Below are 13,743 nucleotides of genomic sequence, written 5' to 3' on the forward strand. Positions count from 1 at the left end.
GTGCACAGACAGACGAGACTTCCTTCATATGCAACTTCCACTTAATAGATTCAAAGGGGCCCAGCACCTGTCCTGCCACTCCAAGTCTCGTTGTAAATCCACTAAGATCTAATTAAAGAAACTGCATGTAAACATAGAAGTGTTTATTCTTGAGTACAATGCAATGATGCATTTCAGTCAAGCAGAAAAAATAAAAGAATCACACAGGGATTTTTTCAGTCACAATCCAAGTGCTTTATTATTTTTAATTGTGAATAAAGAGAATGGAAACTGGTAGAATCACATGTCACTGTGTTGTGCAGACACAGTTATATATTGTTATAAGTACACTGGAGAAATTTTAAATTAAAGTCACTGAAGCTAATGAAAAACAGACAAACTGACATCAATTTAAATATGCAACACTAAAATATATAAACATTATTTATAAGACTATGATTACAAGCTCTGCAGCACTCTCCTGAGAAAATGACTGTAATTATGTTGTTTTATGATAATCAACTGTCAAAATAAAGCATGTTTATTCATCTCTTTATCACACCCTGTCGATATTCAGTGTGGTTGATAACTGCAGTGTGTTCATGTTCTTCACTCTTCACACATGTTTCTGCCTCATGAAAGACCTGGGGAGAAAAAAAACAAAGTTGTATTACAGCAGCTCTCAATTCCATTGGGAATTTTATTTATGTTTTTAACTGTATCAAACAAGACAAAATAATTCCTCCATGTTCCACAGCTGGCAGTGAACACACTGACATTTGAAGCAACAGTGATGTCATACAGCCACAAGGTCTGGATGACTACATGTTTATGCAAAGTCTCCCTAATTGAGTAAAATTAAGTATGAATTACAGTAAACAGATTTTCAAGACTGAAGCTGGTTTGGGTTACATACATAAATTCTACTTACCATTACTGAACTTGCACTGTTTGAGCACCTCGCTGAAGCCCTCACAGAGCTTGAGGTCACTCTGGGTCTGGGCACACTCGATAAACTGTTTGAGCTCATAGGAGCAGGCCTGCTGCTGAGGAGCCTCCTGCTGGTACATCGACTGTGGCTGCTGGTACATGGGCTGAGCCTGGTACGGTTGGGCCTGGTACGGCTCCTGATGAGACACAAGGCAATCATTCCCACATGTGCAAATGCCAACAGCCTGAACTGATCTCTCTTCATAAATATAGATAATTCATTTTGAAGGAAAATTTAAAGATCAAAAAGTTTAAATATCACAGGGCATGCAGATGTCAAAGATTGGACAAAGACTTAGGCTTGACTCTGTTTCCTTAGGCTTGTGCTGGGGTCTCAGAGTTGCCCTCTGTGTATGGAAATTTTAGGTTGAAATACACTACATGGAAAAGCATGTTGACAAACATAGAATACATGTTTTTATAATGTCTTCAGGGTTAATTCTGTTTACACTGTCATCTAAAATGCTAAAAACATGTTCCAGATTTTGTTTTTACTCACCACTTTTTTTTTCCTTTTTAAACAGTATAATTGCTAGCTAAATACTGTACTCCTAGATTTCTCACCATAAATAATAATTTTAAATCACAAGTGACTGTCTGATTTCTCCAACTGGCACAAAAAATTATATATATAAATATATAAAACTTACTGTATTTTCATGCTTCCCACTTTCATCATAATAGCATAGATAGTTACCACAGACCATAGCATTTGTTGCCTAAATTGTTTGTGATGCCAGTCCTACTTCTGCACCTCCTCTACAGGCTGTAAATAATCTACGCTGGATCATAAGATTTTGGAAAGATCATAGATGTAGAGGGTCGACTATGGGAGTGACAGCTTTATTTAATGATCTCTACTGCTCTACTCTGTGTCTTGTCACAGATCCAACATAGCAGGTCTGATAACCTTGATATCTCAGCTTAATTTCTGCATAGTGGCAGGAAATTATGTTACATGATGTCGGACGGTCAGTATTTTGGACAACCATCAAGGGAACATTTAAATACTCACCCAAGGAATGAACAACCACAGAAACACAGGCTTTGTTGGCAGAGGCAACTTCAACAAAGATAATCCTTCAACATCTCTGAAAATAATGATCATATTTCCTTCCACAATTGCCTGTTATTACCTTATTCTTCAAAACAAGCAATACTCACTCCAGCCTCAATGTAGCCAATTTAACCTTGTGTTTATCAACAATTATTAACTATCCTGTTGTTATTAAACATAATTAATTTGTTGAAATGCCTATGTACTCTATTTGCTCACTATTTGTGGATTACAGGATCACTGCTTTACTTTGCCAATATCACACACACATCTACATTAACTACTACTTCCTTATTATCTATCTAATCTTTCACTAATCTGCTCTGATTCTATTCCAATGGCGGACTAAACAGTTTGTTTACCTGGTATGTGACGTCAGGTCTGGCAGGCTCTGAATGTCCTCCGCTGAAGCCTCCAGTCATGGCATGACCGATAGTGTGTCCGACAGCAGAGCCCACTGCCACCCCAGCAGCTGTGGATGCCATCTGGGCAAACATACCTGGCTGCCTGGGTGCTGCTGCTGGAGCACCCACAGCTGATGGAGGTGCCTGCATTGGCGCAGGGGCATAGGTGGGAGGGGGTGCAGCCCGGGCCATCGGTGGTGGAGGTGGAGGGGGTGCCCGGCTGTAAACACAAAATCACCATCATTGAAATTCAAAGACAACAATATCAGTAAGTGGCACTAATGTGCTGTGTGTTCCCTATGCACCCTGGTGTCACAGATCACTGGTGTGAGGTTTAAGAGACTGAGCAGCTAATAAAAGCAATACAATAAGTGTAACTGAAAATATATTTGATTGACTTACTGAAATGTTCGACAAAAACATAATTAGCAGCAGCTGTGAAAGACGTTAGCGATATTTGGCTATTTAGTGTGCACGTCGATCACAACAGATGGATTAAAGACTCACTTCCACTTGACAACACGTTTTATCGCGATATGTCAACAATTCAAAATCCAAAATACCCCCAAGTTCTCGTTTAACTATCTGTGTGAAATAATTTCTGGGTCAGACAGTCTGTATGCTAGTCTCTCCATATTAGTTTATTCATATTATTTTATATTCACACTTCAGACGCAACGAGTCAGATACTGGCGTTAAATAATCCTGACGCAGATGAAACAATGTGACCTTCACCGGAATTATCTGACTTTCAGAAAACAGTATAAAGTAAAACAAGGCTTGGGATAACAACAATTATTTTCATTAAATTGGTTGTAACAGTTTATTTTTGGTAATTTCTCAAACATATAACCACACATAATGCTAACATGCTAGCCTTAGCTTACACATTATCAGCATTAACAGCTTTTCAAGTCTTTTTTTTATTTGACACATTACCTGGCAGGAGGGGGCATCCTTGATGTCCGGCTTCTGCTTCCTCTTGGCATTTTGGATATTCTACTGTAATAAGTTCGCTGGTTGATAAAAACAGTAAGGACAACTGACCTTAGTTAACGTTAGTCCGGAACTTTCCACGTGTTACATCATTTATCTCACGGGTAACTTCCGGTTTGACGGAAACAACGAGAGTATGTCGTCACAGATCAGATCATCGATTAATTCTCATTATAGATTTATTTTGTATTCAAACATTTATACATATTTTAATTTTACTCTATGGCTACATATGAATAAATAAATAATGCATTTTATTTTACCGAGTCCTGCATATATCAAATGTATATTTAATTATTTCTTGGTTTTCTAGTTTGACAAATTGTTACGTTCTCATCATATTCATGTTGAATAGTTCTTCAAAAAACATAAATGTCAAAAATATATGTATTGTTTGACCCTGATTTGACTCAATTGTTTTTATGCCTTTCAGCATTTTTTTTTATCCTTAAAGCCCTAGCTCTATTTTTTGTGTTGATTTCCATATTAATGTTTCTCCACATTTACACTTAAAGTGATATATCAACATTTATTGTAATATTTTCCTTTGCATTTGTATTTTTCACTGAAAATTTGATATTTTCTTCTATCTAATTTATTGGTCAGATAGATGTTCATAAAAGCTTAGTTAATTCAAAGGTTATTATATGGAGAAAAAGAAAAAGTGAATTCTCAGCAAAATACTTTACTAACTTAACATAAAAACAAGTCTCTACAAGCACTTCTATTTGTCAAACTTCAGGGGTTTTACAGGTAAATCAATGTTTCAGAAAGTTTCCACTTGACTGAGCCTTTGAACACCCAAATAACATACACATAATAAAACTGAAAGGCTGAGAAACTGCATTTTATCTGAATTATTTAAATGTGCTGATTGGCTTAGTGGTTGAAAAGTCATTAAACACAGTAAATCAGTGGATACTGTTTGTGTGTGATGGTTTAAAATGCTGCAATCACTTAATGCTTCTCATGATTTACTTGAAATAACAATCAAATGTAAAAAAAAACAAAAAACAAAAAAAAAACCACAATACAAGCAAAGACAGCAATATATTTTCTGTTTAATAGGTTTCTTCTTGAATAAAAACCTATTTACAAATGTACATGATCCACAAATTGAAAATAAAATTCAAGTATTGCTTTTTTCATTTCCTTGGTTTCAAATAAACACAATCATACAAAAATATTTGGCCACACATTAGTGCAATTTAGCAATATCTTATATACAGTGAATCATGTATTTGTGCTAAAATAACTCATAGCTGTAAAATTATATAACATAGCATTTAACAGCCATGTTTTATTTTGTAGTAAGGGTGTATATAAATTAAAAAGATAATTTTCTCCCCTTAAAGTAAGCTACAAAGCTGCATAGAAAGACAAATTAATGCTTTTTTCCCTTTCTTTTTGTCTGAAAATTGACGCCACTTTTGGTTTCCTCGCCCTGATCGGTGTCCTGATGCTTTGCGATCTTGCCACGTTGGCATTGGTGGCTCAATTTCCCCTGGTCGTCCTCCTCTGTCAGGTACGACTCCCATCAACACCTAATCCATTCAGAAAATAAATAGAAACCTCTCATTAACTGGAAACATCATCATTCAGGATAACAGTCATGGTTTTGGACCATTAAAGGGCTGTACCTGGTAGATGGGAGTGCTCTTTCCAGCTCTGATCGGCTCAATATAAGACTGATCCTCTCTGGCAGCCAACAGAAGAGACAGAGACACTTGGGAGAAGCCGGCCAGTGATGCAAGAGGAGGCACAGAGTCCAGCGCTTTACTGCGTTCCTATAAATAATTAGTAAGACCAATAAACTGAGAATGTTTTACTGTATCACAACCTAGAAACTTATTTACTATTACCTGATGCAGTAGTTTCTTCATATTTACTTTGACAGCATTTACTGTAAAACCAAAACATTTACTATTGAAATAAAAATATATGCCGGTGTATTGGATGTGCAACAATTCAGTTTTGTAATGCTGACTAAAACCATTAAAGTCAGTCAAACAAAACAAGTAACTGAACTAAGCTTAAAGGAAATTGTCCAAGAATGATTTTTAAAATGCTGATGATGCCAAACACTCTCATTTGGATTAGATGTGTTTTGATTCCAGTACAAAAAAAGTTTGGATCAGTTAACAAAAAGATGGTTAGCCCATGTTAAGAGATCAAAATTAAAGCCAAGTTATTAATGAAAATTGTTGTTTTTCAAAGAGCAATTATGAAGTGATTTAATAAGCTTACCTTTTGTTTGTCTCCCCATGCAAATGACTCGAGCGTAACCTGAAAGCGTTTGATCATCATTTGCTTCCGACACTGATAATCTGCTGACAAAGTCTGATTCATCTGTTCAACCTTCATCTGAGGACCAGATATGAAGTTGTTTAGGTTTGTATCTGACAGGTATAGAACAGTAACTGCTCTGTGAATAAACTCACCCACTGCTCTGAGTCGGGGCTGGTGTTGAGAAGTGGGTTCATCGTGGCTCCATGTGGCAGAAGAGTGAGCCTCGACTCCACCTGCATTAAAGCAACGATACGGTGCATCTTCAGCCCTGACCGCTGTGTAACGATGTCTTACATACTGCAGGTCTGTCAGTCGAAACGGCCTCACCTCACTCAGTACGTCTGCAAACTGAGATGTGGTGTCCATGTTAAGGGAGTGGAGCACTAATACCCATTCAGCCTGCATCTCTGCCTTCCTCCTGTTTTCATCAGAATCATCAACATTCTTATATTCCGGACAAAACTCAGTGACTTCACCGTCTTCTTGAACTCGCTGCTCTTTTTCAGATTCCCCTTCTGTTGCCTTCTCCTCAGGATTTAACTCTTTGTGTTTGATGATGACAGACGCTTGCAGTTCTGATACCAGGAAATCTACAGCATCAAACAACAATTTAGTGATGGAAAATCTTCATCTTTAACATTCTAGATACTTCTCAATAATGTATGATGACTTCAAATTTGCATCTCTACAACAGAACCCTCTGAATTCTTATTATAATCTCACCAGTGATTTTGTTGAGGACCGACGGTTCCATCACGTCTGCATCCAGCCCAATGATGGAACAGGACATGAGTGAAAGTAAGTTTCTCAGATCTCCCACCAGCAACACATCAGCTGCCCCACCTGAGTCTAAAAAAGACAACACATTTCACATATAAGCCATGCATTTCTTAGGTTCCGATTTTCTGCCTTTTTGTGTCACTGTGAATATAATACCCATATATGATATTGTTAGACAAAATGAGTTATATGCACTGAGCTGTGTCTGTGTAACTCCAGTATATGCTGCTGATTAATGAGTTTTAAAAATAACCACTAAATGCAGTCTTTGTGTCTTATTACAAGTGCTGTCTATGTGCTGTACATCAAATACATAATGAAAATAACTTGCAATTATATAAAATACTAGAAAATGCAACACAAGGTGTGTACATGTATCAGACATTTAAAAAGAATGCTTTTAAGACCCTTTCAAGACAACTTTGAATCAAATTTAAGTCTGAGATTTACAGTCATGACCATACATTTTGGCAGTGACACAACTTTTGTTTTTAATGTCTTGACATATATTTCTGTGGTACACTGAAGAACAATATGAGCATTTTATATATTTCAAAGGGTTTTACTGCCAAAATGTGTCACTGCCAAAAACCTTTAGCCATGATTGTAGACACATCGTCTTCAAGGATTGCAGATAAATCTAAAAGGAAGGCTATAGCATATATGTGGTCCTGTGTGAAGGTAAGTTTTATTTTATTTTACAGTAAAGTTTAAAGTTTTATAATATTAACAGTAGAGTGGTAACATTTCAGTGCAAGTACAAAGTTTAATAGACAGTACTAGGTTTGGAGGTAGGTTTAAAATATAACATTATACTGTATTTCAGACATTTTAAAACACACTGCAATAGTTAACCCTAAAAGACCAAACCAGCAGCTGGTGAAAAGTAATTAAAAAAAAAAAAAGATCATAAAAACAACAGTAATATAGTAGCTAAACAACAGTGGGTGTCAAGTTTTGTTCCTTTTTAGTGTTCATAAGGTCCATCCACGGTTTCCAGCATTCCTCAAATTTGTCATGTTCTAGTCTCAATGCAAATGTGAGTTTCTCCATCTGGGAAATTTCTTTAACAAGTTCTAGCCAATCTTCTCATGTGGGTAATTTGTCAGTCATCCATTTTCTAGTGATTACTTTCTTGCTAGAAACCAACATAATATTCAACAGATTTGTTTTTTTTTCCTCAAAATCCTTTTATACAGTCTGGTTGTTTGCCCAAGAACATAGTTTCAAATGTTAAAGGAAACCTTGCCCCAATCACTTTATCAATGGTTTGTTTTATTTTCTTCCAATATAGAGACAATTTAGGACAGCTCCAAAAAACATGCTGGTGATGATCCTTATTCATCCCACATAACTTCCAACAAGATACGTCTGCATTTGAACCTGTACTGAACTGTATGGACAGGCAAACATGTTGGCCCGTAGGTTCCATACGTGCTCTGCTAATGTAAAAACTGCACTTTTCAGAACCTTCTGCTCTCCTCTGTATACTGTGCACTTGTGACACAGCTACAAAAAGAGATCCATGCACAAACTGGTGGTTGCTGATAATGACTCAGTGAGGATACTGTTGAGGGTCCCAAGACATTATAGCACAAGTCAGATGTTTGAGGATTGTGGAGTTTAATGCTGTGCAGCTGCTATATGGCATTTTATTTATTCATTTATGTGCAGAGTAACAAAATTATCTAACTCAATTGTACAAGCCCTAATTGGTCCCAGGATTAGTTCTGTAAGGTTTACATCTAAAATGTGGTCTCACTGGTAATTGAGCCTTTATGTGTAAGCAAAATATGGATTTATGCTATTTTTTTTTTCTTTTTTTGTTTATTGTGTATATGTTTACTTTATGGACCTAGTTTGTGTGTCCTTAATAAAGATTAAATTAATGAATGAACCTCTCTGTGAAGCCAGAGTGTTTAAACTAATTTATGTGTAAGCAACATACGGATTTGTGCTATTTCTTTCTTTTTTTTTTTTTTTACTGTGTATGCGTTTACTTAATCCTATGGACGTAGTTTGTGTGTCCTTAATAAAGCTTGAATGAATGAACGAATGAACCTCTGTGTGAAGCCATGGTGTTTAAACTAATTTATGTGTAAGCAACATATGGATTTAAGCTATTTCTTTTCTTTTTTTGTTTATTGTGTATGTGTTTACTTTATCCTATGGACCTAGTTTGTGTGTCCTTAATAAAGCTCGAATGAATGAAGGAATGAATGAACCTTTCTGTGAAGCCAGAGAGTTTAAACTAATTTATGTGTAAGCAACATATGGATTTATGCTATTTCTTTTCTTTTTTTTTTTTTTTTTTTACTATACATGTGTTTACTTTATCCTATGGACCTAGTTTGTGTGTCCTTAATAAAGCTTGAATGAATGAACCTCTGTGTGAAGCCAGAGTGTTTAAACTAATTTATGTGTAAGCAACATATGGATTTATGCTATTTCTTTTCTTTTTTTGTTTATTGTGTATATGTTTACTTTATCCTATGGGCCTAGTTTGTGTGTCCTTAATAAAGCCTGAATGAATGAATGAGTGAACCTCTGTGTGAAACCAGAGTGTTAAACTAAACTCTGGCAGCTGTCTCACCTTGCAGCTCCGGGCAGAGCTTCCTCAGGTGTGCAGTGATCCAGGTGAGCAGAGGACAGGGAAGTTCATCACACTCACACCGGCTGAGGCACGAGCCGCCCGGATACCTGAACAGGAAACAGTCGACAGGTCTGATAGATACAACCCTGACAGACTGGGCAAAACACCAGAATATAACTGCAGACTTATAACCTTTTACAAAATCGTAGAGAAAACTACACATAAACTACACCATGAGTTAACATTTGCATCAGGTGAGTCGCTATAACAATAATGCAAATATAACCTGCTCATTACGCAACCTTTTAACCTTTTAACAGGACTTACCCTAAAGATTTAATAGCGCGAACTGTCTCTAAGCTTCTCTGCATTGTCACCGAATGATAAAGATTAGTTTTACATATGTTTAATTCTAAATCAACTTGTGACTACTAGCCCTAGCTGCGTGTTTACACTGCTCCTTCCTCTTTTCTGTATGCAGTGTGTGGTGGTAGAGCGCCTACCGCCCCCTGCTGGCCGGAGTGTGTACAGACCTGTATTTACAATCACCAGCCACATGCAGCCATTGGCAACAGCAACCCATAAAGACCCAGTGCAACTTTTGTGGTTGTTCCCATATGATTTTTTTCCTCTGAATATTAACCTTTATGAAGTGATTTATAACCATTTATTATAATATCACCCTCTGTGTTTTGTATTGTTTCAGTAAAAATAATGTATTTCTCTATGTTTAACCCTTTCATGCATGAATTATGAGAACCTGAATCAAGATTTTTTTCCTGAGTGTTTTTATTCCTCTTTAGGCATGAAAAAAACCCAATGTGATTGAATTTTTTTTTTTTTTTTTTTTTTTTTAAATCAACCTGTTTTTCATGGAGTTACAAAAATGTCCACTCAGCTACACCATGAATTTTATTCTTGAAGCAAAGAAACATGTATTTAAAACCCAGTTTCATCAAGTGATATGAAAACAGTGAAATGAAACCATGTTTAATGCAGCTAATCTGATGTTTTCTCACATTTTAACATATTCAAATACTAGTTATTACTCACTTCATGGAGATAATATGCAAAAATAAATAAATAAATAAATAAATAAAAAAAAAATTAACAATTGATTTCCACTCAAGAACAAATCAAGAACAGCAAAGTTACAATAATGGTATGAATTGCAGCTTATGAGATGATGCATAAGTGTCCACTGTGTTGGTTGATATAGAACTAAAACAACAAAACCCATGAATATACAATAGTAAAGCTGTAGAGTAACTGTCCACTGTAGTGACCACTATGCGTGAAAGGGTTAATTCAATGATCATGTAGATCACAGGTGTCAAACATGCGGCCCGGGGGCCAAATCCGGCCCACCAAAGGGTCCAATCCAGCCCCTGGGATGAATTTGTGAAATGAAAAAGTTACACTGAAATTACCCTGAAGACATTAAAAATCAGGGATATTAAAATAATTTTAGGTCAATTCCATCTAAAGTGGGTCAGACCAGTAAAATACTATCATAATGACCTATAAATAATGAAAACAGCAAATTTTTCTCTTTGTTTCAGTTTTAAAAAAGTTAAAATTACACAAAAATGTTTACATTTACAGACTAGCCTTTTACAAAAAATGTGAATAACTTGAAATGTCTTAACAGTACTCTAATTTTACTAATATTCTGCCTGTTACTAAATGTTTTGTATATTTGTAGATGCACTGTGATCTGTATGTTATAATACACATGTATAAATTATAAACTAAGGCATAATATTGTTAAAATTGCACTTTTTTTTTTTTTTTTTTTTTTTAAAGAATTTTCAGGTTCGTAGTTATTCATATTATGTTCAAGTACTGTTTGTAGATGTAAACATTTTCATTACAGAATTTGACTTTTTTTTTCACTCAAAAACATAGAGCAAACTTTGGAGTTGACATTATTTATAAAGTGTTATCCTATAATTTATATAATTTTACTGGTCCGGCCCACTTTATAAAATATTGGGCTGTATGTGGCCCCTGAGTTGAAATGAGTTTGACACCCCTGATGTAGATTTTTATAAAAGCTCAGATTAAAGTTGAGGGTTATTATATCAGCAACACAAAAAACTGAAGAAAAAGCTGCTTTTTCATCAAAATATATCATTAACTGAACATAAAAACAAGTGTCTCCATCCACTGTCATTGATCCAACTATACAGGTTTTACTGGTGAATCAATGTAATAGAAGATGACTGTGTTTCCATTTTCACTATGGAGCATCTGAACATCCAAATGGGTCATATCTGATAACCTTGAAAAGATGACAAACTGCATTTTACACCAATTATTTACATGTATTGATAGGATTAGTGGATCAACAGTTATTAAACGGTTTAGATCAGTAGATACTTCTGATCACGCACAGCGTTACGCACAGCGTCACAGAACGTTAGCCAATCAGAGCGCAGCATCACAGAATGTCAGCCAATGAGAGTGCACTGTCACGGAACGCCAGCCAATGAGAGCGCAGCGTCACAGAACGTCAGCCAATGAGAGTGCAGCGTCACAGAACGTCAACCAATCAGAGCGCAGCGTCATAGAACGTCAGCCAATGAGAGCGCAGTGTCACGTAACGCCAGCCAATGAGAGCGCAGCGTCACAGAACGTCAGCCAATGAGAGCGCAGCGTCACAGAACGTCAGGCAATGAGAGCGAACTGTCACGGAACGCCAGCCAATGAGAGCGCAGTGTCACTGAATGCCAGCCAATGACAGCGCAGCGTCATGGAACATCAGCCAATGAGAGGGCAGCATCACAGAACATCAACCAATCAGAGCGTGGCGTCATGGAACATCAGCCAATGAGAGCATAGCGTCATAGAACGCCAGCCAATGAGAGCGCAGCATCACAGAACGTCAGCCAATGAGAGCGCAACGTCACAGAACGTCAGCCAATGAGAGCGCAACGTCACAGAACATCAACCAATCAGAGCGAAGTGTCACGGAACATCAGCCAATGAGAGCGCAGCGTCCCAGAACGCCAGCCAATCAGAGCGCAGTGTCACAGAGCATCAGCTAGTGAAACTGGAGCATCACAGAATGCCAGCCAATGAGAGCACAGCATCACAGAACATCAACCAATCAGAGCATAGTGGCAAAGAACGTCATTGCTTCCTGGTGCTTTTTAAGGCTAAAAACTCCAAACAGACTGTTTTAGGTCATTTGCAAATGCCCATGTTCCTGTGACTTTAATAAAAGAAACCTCAAATCATTGCAACTTTCACCGCAATTTTTTGGAAAAGCTGCCGCAAAATCAGGCATTTTAGGCCGCAACAATTAAAAAAAATAAAAAAATTAAAAAAATCCCGCGAAATCCTGGAGGGACTGAAAATTATAAAGCTGAACATAATATTGTAGTTTATTTTTCTTTCCACTAGGTGTCGCCAGAGATCTGTATGTGCATGAGTTTACTTGGTGAAATTTTCTTGACTTTTCCCACAGGGTTTAATGCATCCTGCAGCAGTAGTTAAATGTGTAGTTAAATGTGTGTGCACTAAATTAACATATATCAAATTCTTATCATATTTACTGACCAAATCCAAATGTATGGATCACTCTCTCTCTCTGTGCTGACCTATTCCCATTAACCTTTGACCCTGCAGACAGAGATGAATAGTGATGTTGGGTTGGCCATGTAAATATATTCTATTTATTTAGGGTTTAGAAAAGTATCAGATAAACATGTACCCTCTCTTCTTGACTGAAATCACTATTTTTCTTCTGTAGTGTCACTCACTATGTTTGCACCGGCTCCTTGTTTTCACTCTAATCAATACTTCCTCTCTTTATATTGTCATCACTCTGAGCATCATTTTGCACACTATGCCCTTTCCCCATCACAGATCCTGTAGATGTTGGCATTTACTTTCACCTTATAATGGTTGAGCGCACACGTTTACCTGTGGTACAGCATCATGACTGTATACAGCGCTACAACAAGTGATTCTTTGATTTAAAATGTCACTCCTGCCTGAACAGCTTTGCTTTCTTTTCACCTCCTGCTGCAGCACAACACCTTGAACTTAAGTGGCATCATTACCAAGGCACCAAAGTGCAATAGAGTGGTGTGATTGAATAAAATAGGGCATGGGGTCTGCTGATGTTCACATCCTTGGAGCAGCTCTGAGGCCTGTTTTTCCTCCTGGTATCTGACTGAGACACAGCCTTTGTCTGAATGTGACGGTAATGCCTGACTTTGAAAGGTCTCCCCTCTGTTGACTGAACACATTAGGCCCAGCTGGACAACACTACAGTGGTAAGTGAGACGCCTCGTCACACTTACGGCATAAGCCCCTCCATCAGTAGCCTATAAACAACAACGAACAATGGAGACAATGGCAGTGTAGCACACAGAGCCTTCATGTACAGTGTTTATGTGTTTGCCCGCTCCCTGGTGCCATATGTACAGAAGCTGTGCTCCCCTCCTCACAAAGCCTTGCCATGCGTCACGATGCCTCATCTTTTATTCCCCTGACACTGCTCCCTTGCTCCGTGAAACCTCAAGGGGGTTGCCCTTTGACCTCTGGCAAGCGCCCAGACAAAGCCAAGAGACACTCCCTCTCTTCTGCAGCCGTGATCGTGCATGGAGCACTTGTTGAACCCTTGTTTTGTGAAGGGATTGTGT

At 37.4% G+C, this 13,743-nt stretch overlaps 2 protein-coding genes across 2 annotated transcripts; both read right to left on the reverse strand.

Annotated features, from left to right (window-relative positions):
• Positions 1-210: 210 nt before the first annotated feature.
• Positions 211-3,527, reverse strand: chchd2 (coiled-coil-helix-coiled-coil-helix domain containing 2). Its single transcript, XM_030152096.1, has 4 exons — positions 3,370-3,527; positions 2,389-2,650; positions 911-1,106; positions 211-623 (listed from the first exon to the last, which is right to left on the reverse strand). The coding sequence occupies exons 1-4, from the start codon at positions 3,417-3,419 to the stop codon at positions 613-615; spliced, it is 519 nt and encodes a 172-aa protein (XP_030007956.1). The 5' UTR covers positions 3,420-3,527; the 3' UTR covers positions 211-612.
• Positions 3,528-4,465: 938 nt separating this feature from the next.
• On the reverse strand, positions 4,466-9,556 carry LOC115432218 (protein FAM98C). The gene is made up of 8 exons (XM_030153095.1): positions 9,416-9,556; positions 9,089-9,195; positions 6,439-6,564; positions 6,043-6,305; positions 5,868-5,948; positions 5,674-5,790; positions 5,067-5,213; positions 4,466-4,970 (listed from the first exon to the last, which is right to left on the reverse strand). Exons 1-8 carry the CDS (start codon positions 9,457-9,459, stop codon positions 4,776-4,778), a joined length of 1,080 nt encoding a protein of 359 aa, XP_030008955.1. The 5' UTR covers positions 9,460-9,556; the 3' UTR covers positions 4,466-4,775.
• Positions 9,557-13,743: the final 4,187 nt, after the last annotated feature.

Source organism: Sphaeramia orbicularis, chromosome 13 (genome assembly GCF_902148855.1).
Source record: "Sphaeramia orbicularis chromosome 13, fSphaOr1.1, whole genome shotgun sequence".
Lineage (NCBI taxonomy): Eukaryota > Metazoa > Chordata > Actinopteri > Kurtiformes > Apogonidae > Sphaeramia > Sphaeramia orbicularis.

Bases quoted from the DNA above. Each gene is read 5' to 3' on its own strand.
- chchd2 (XM_030152096.1), bottom strand. From the start codon at position 3,419: ATGCCAAGAGGAAGCAGAAGCCGGACATCAAGGATGCCCCCTCCTGCC. The intron at 2,651-3,369 runs GTAATGTGTCAA...TTGTGTTTACAG, and splicing joins AGGATGCCCCCTCCTGCCAG to CCGGGCACCCCCTCCACCTC. The intron at 1,107-2,388 runs GTAAACAAACTG...GTGTCTCATCAG, and splicing joins GACCTGACGTCACATACCAG to GAGCCGTACCAGGCCCAACC.
- LOC115432218 (XM_030153095.1), bottom strand. From the start codon at position 9,459: ATGCAGAGAAGCTTAGAGACAGTTCGCGCTATTAAATCTTTAGG. The intron at 9,196-9,415 runs GTAAGTCCTGTT...TTTCCTGTTCAG, and splicing joins CGCGCTATTAAATCTTTAGG to GTATCCGGGCGGCTCGTGCC. The intron at 6,565-9,088 runs GTGAGACAGCTG...TGTCTTTTTTAG, and splicing joins GCTCTGCCCGGAGCTGCAAG to ACTCAGGTGGGGCAGCTGAT.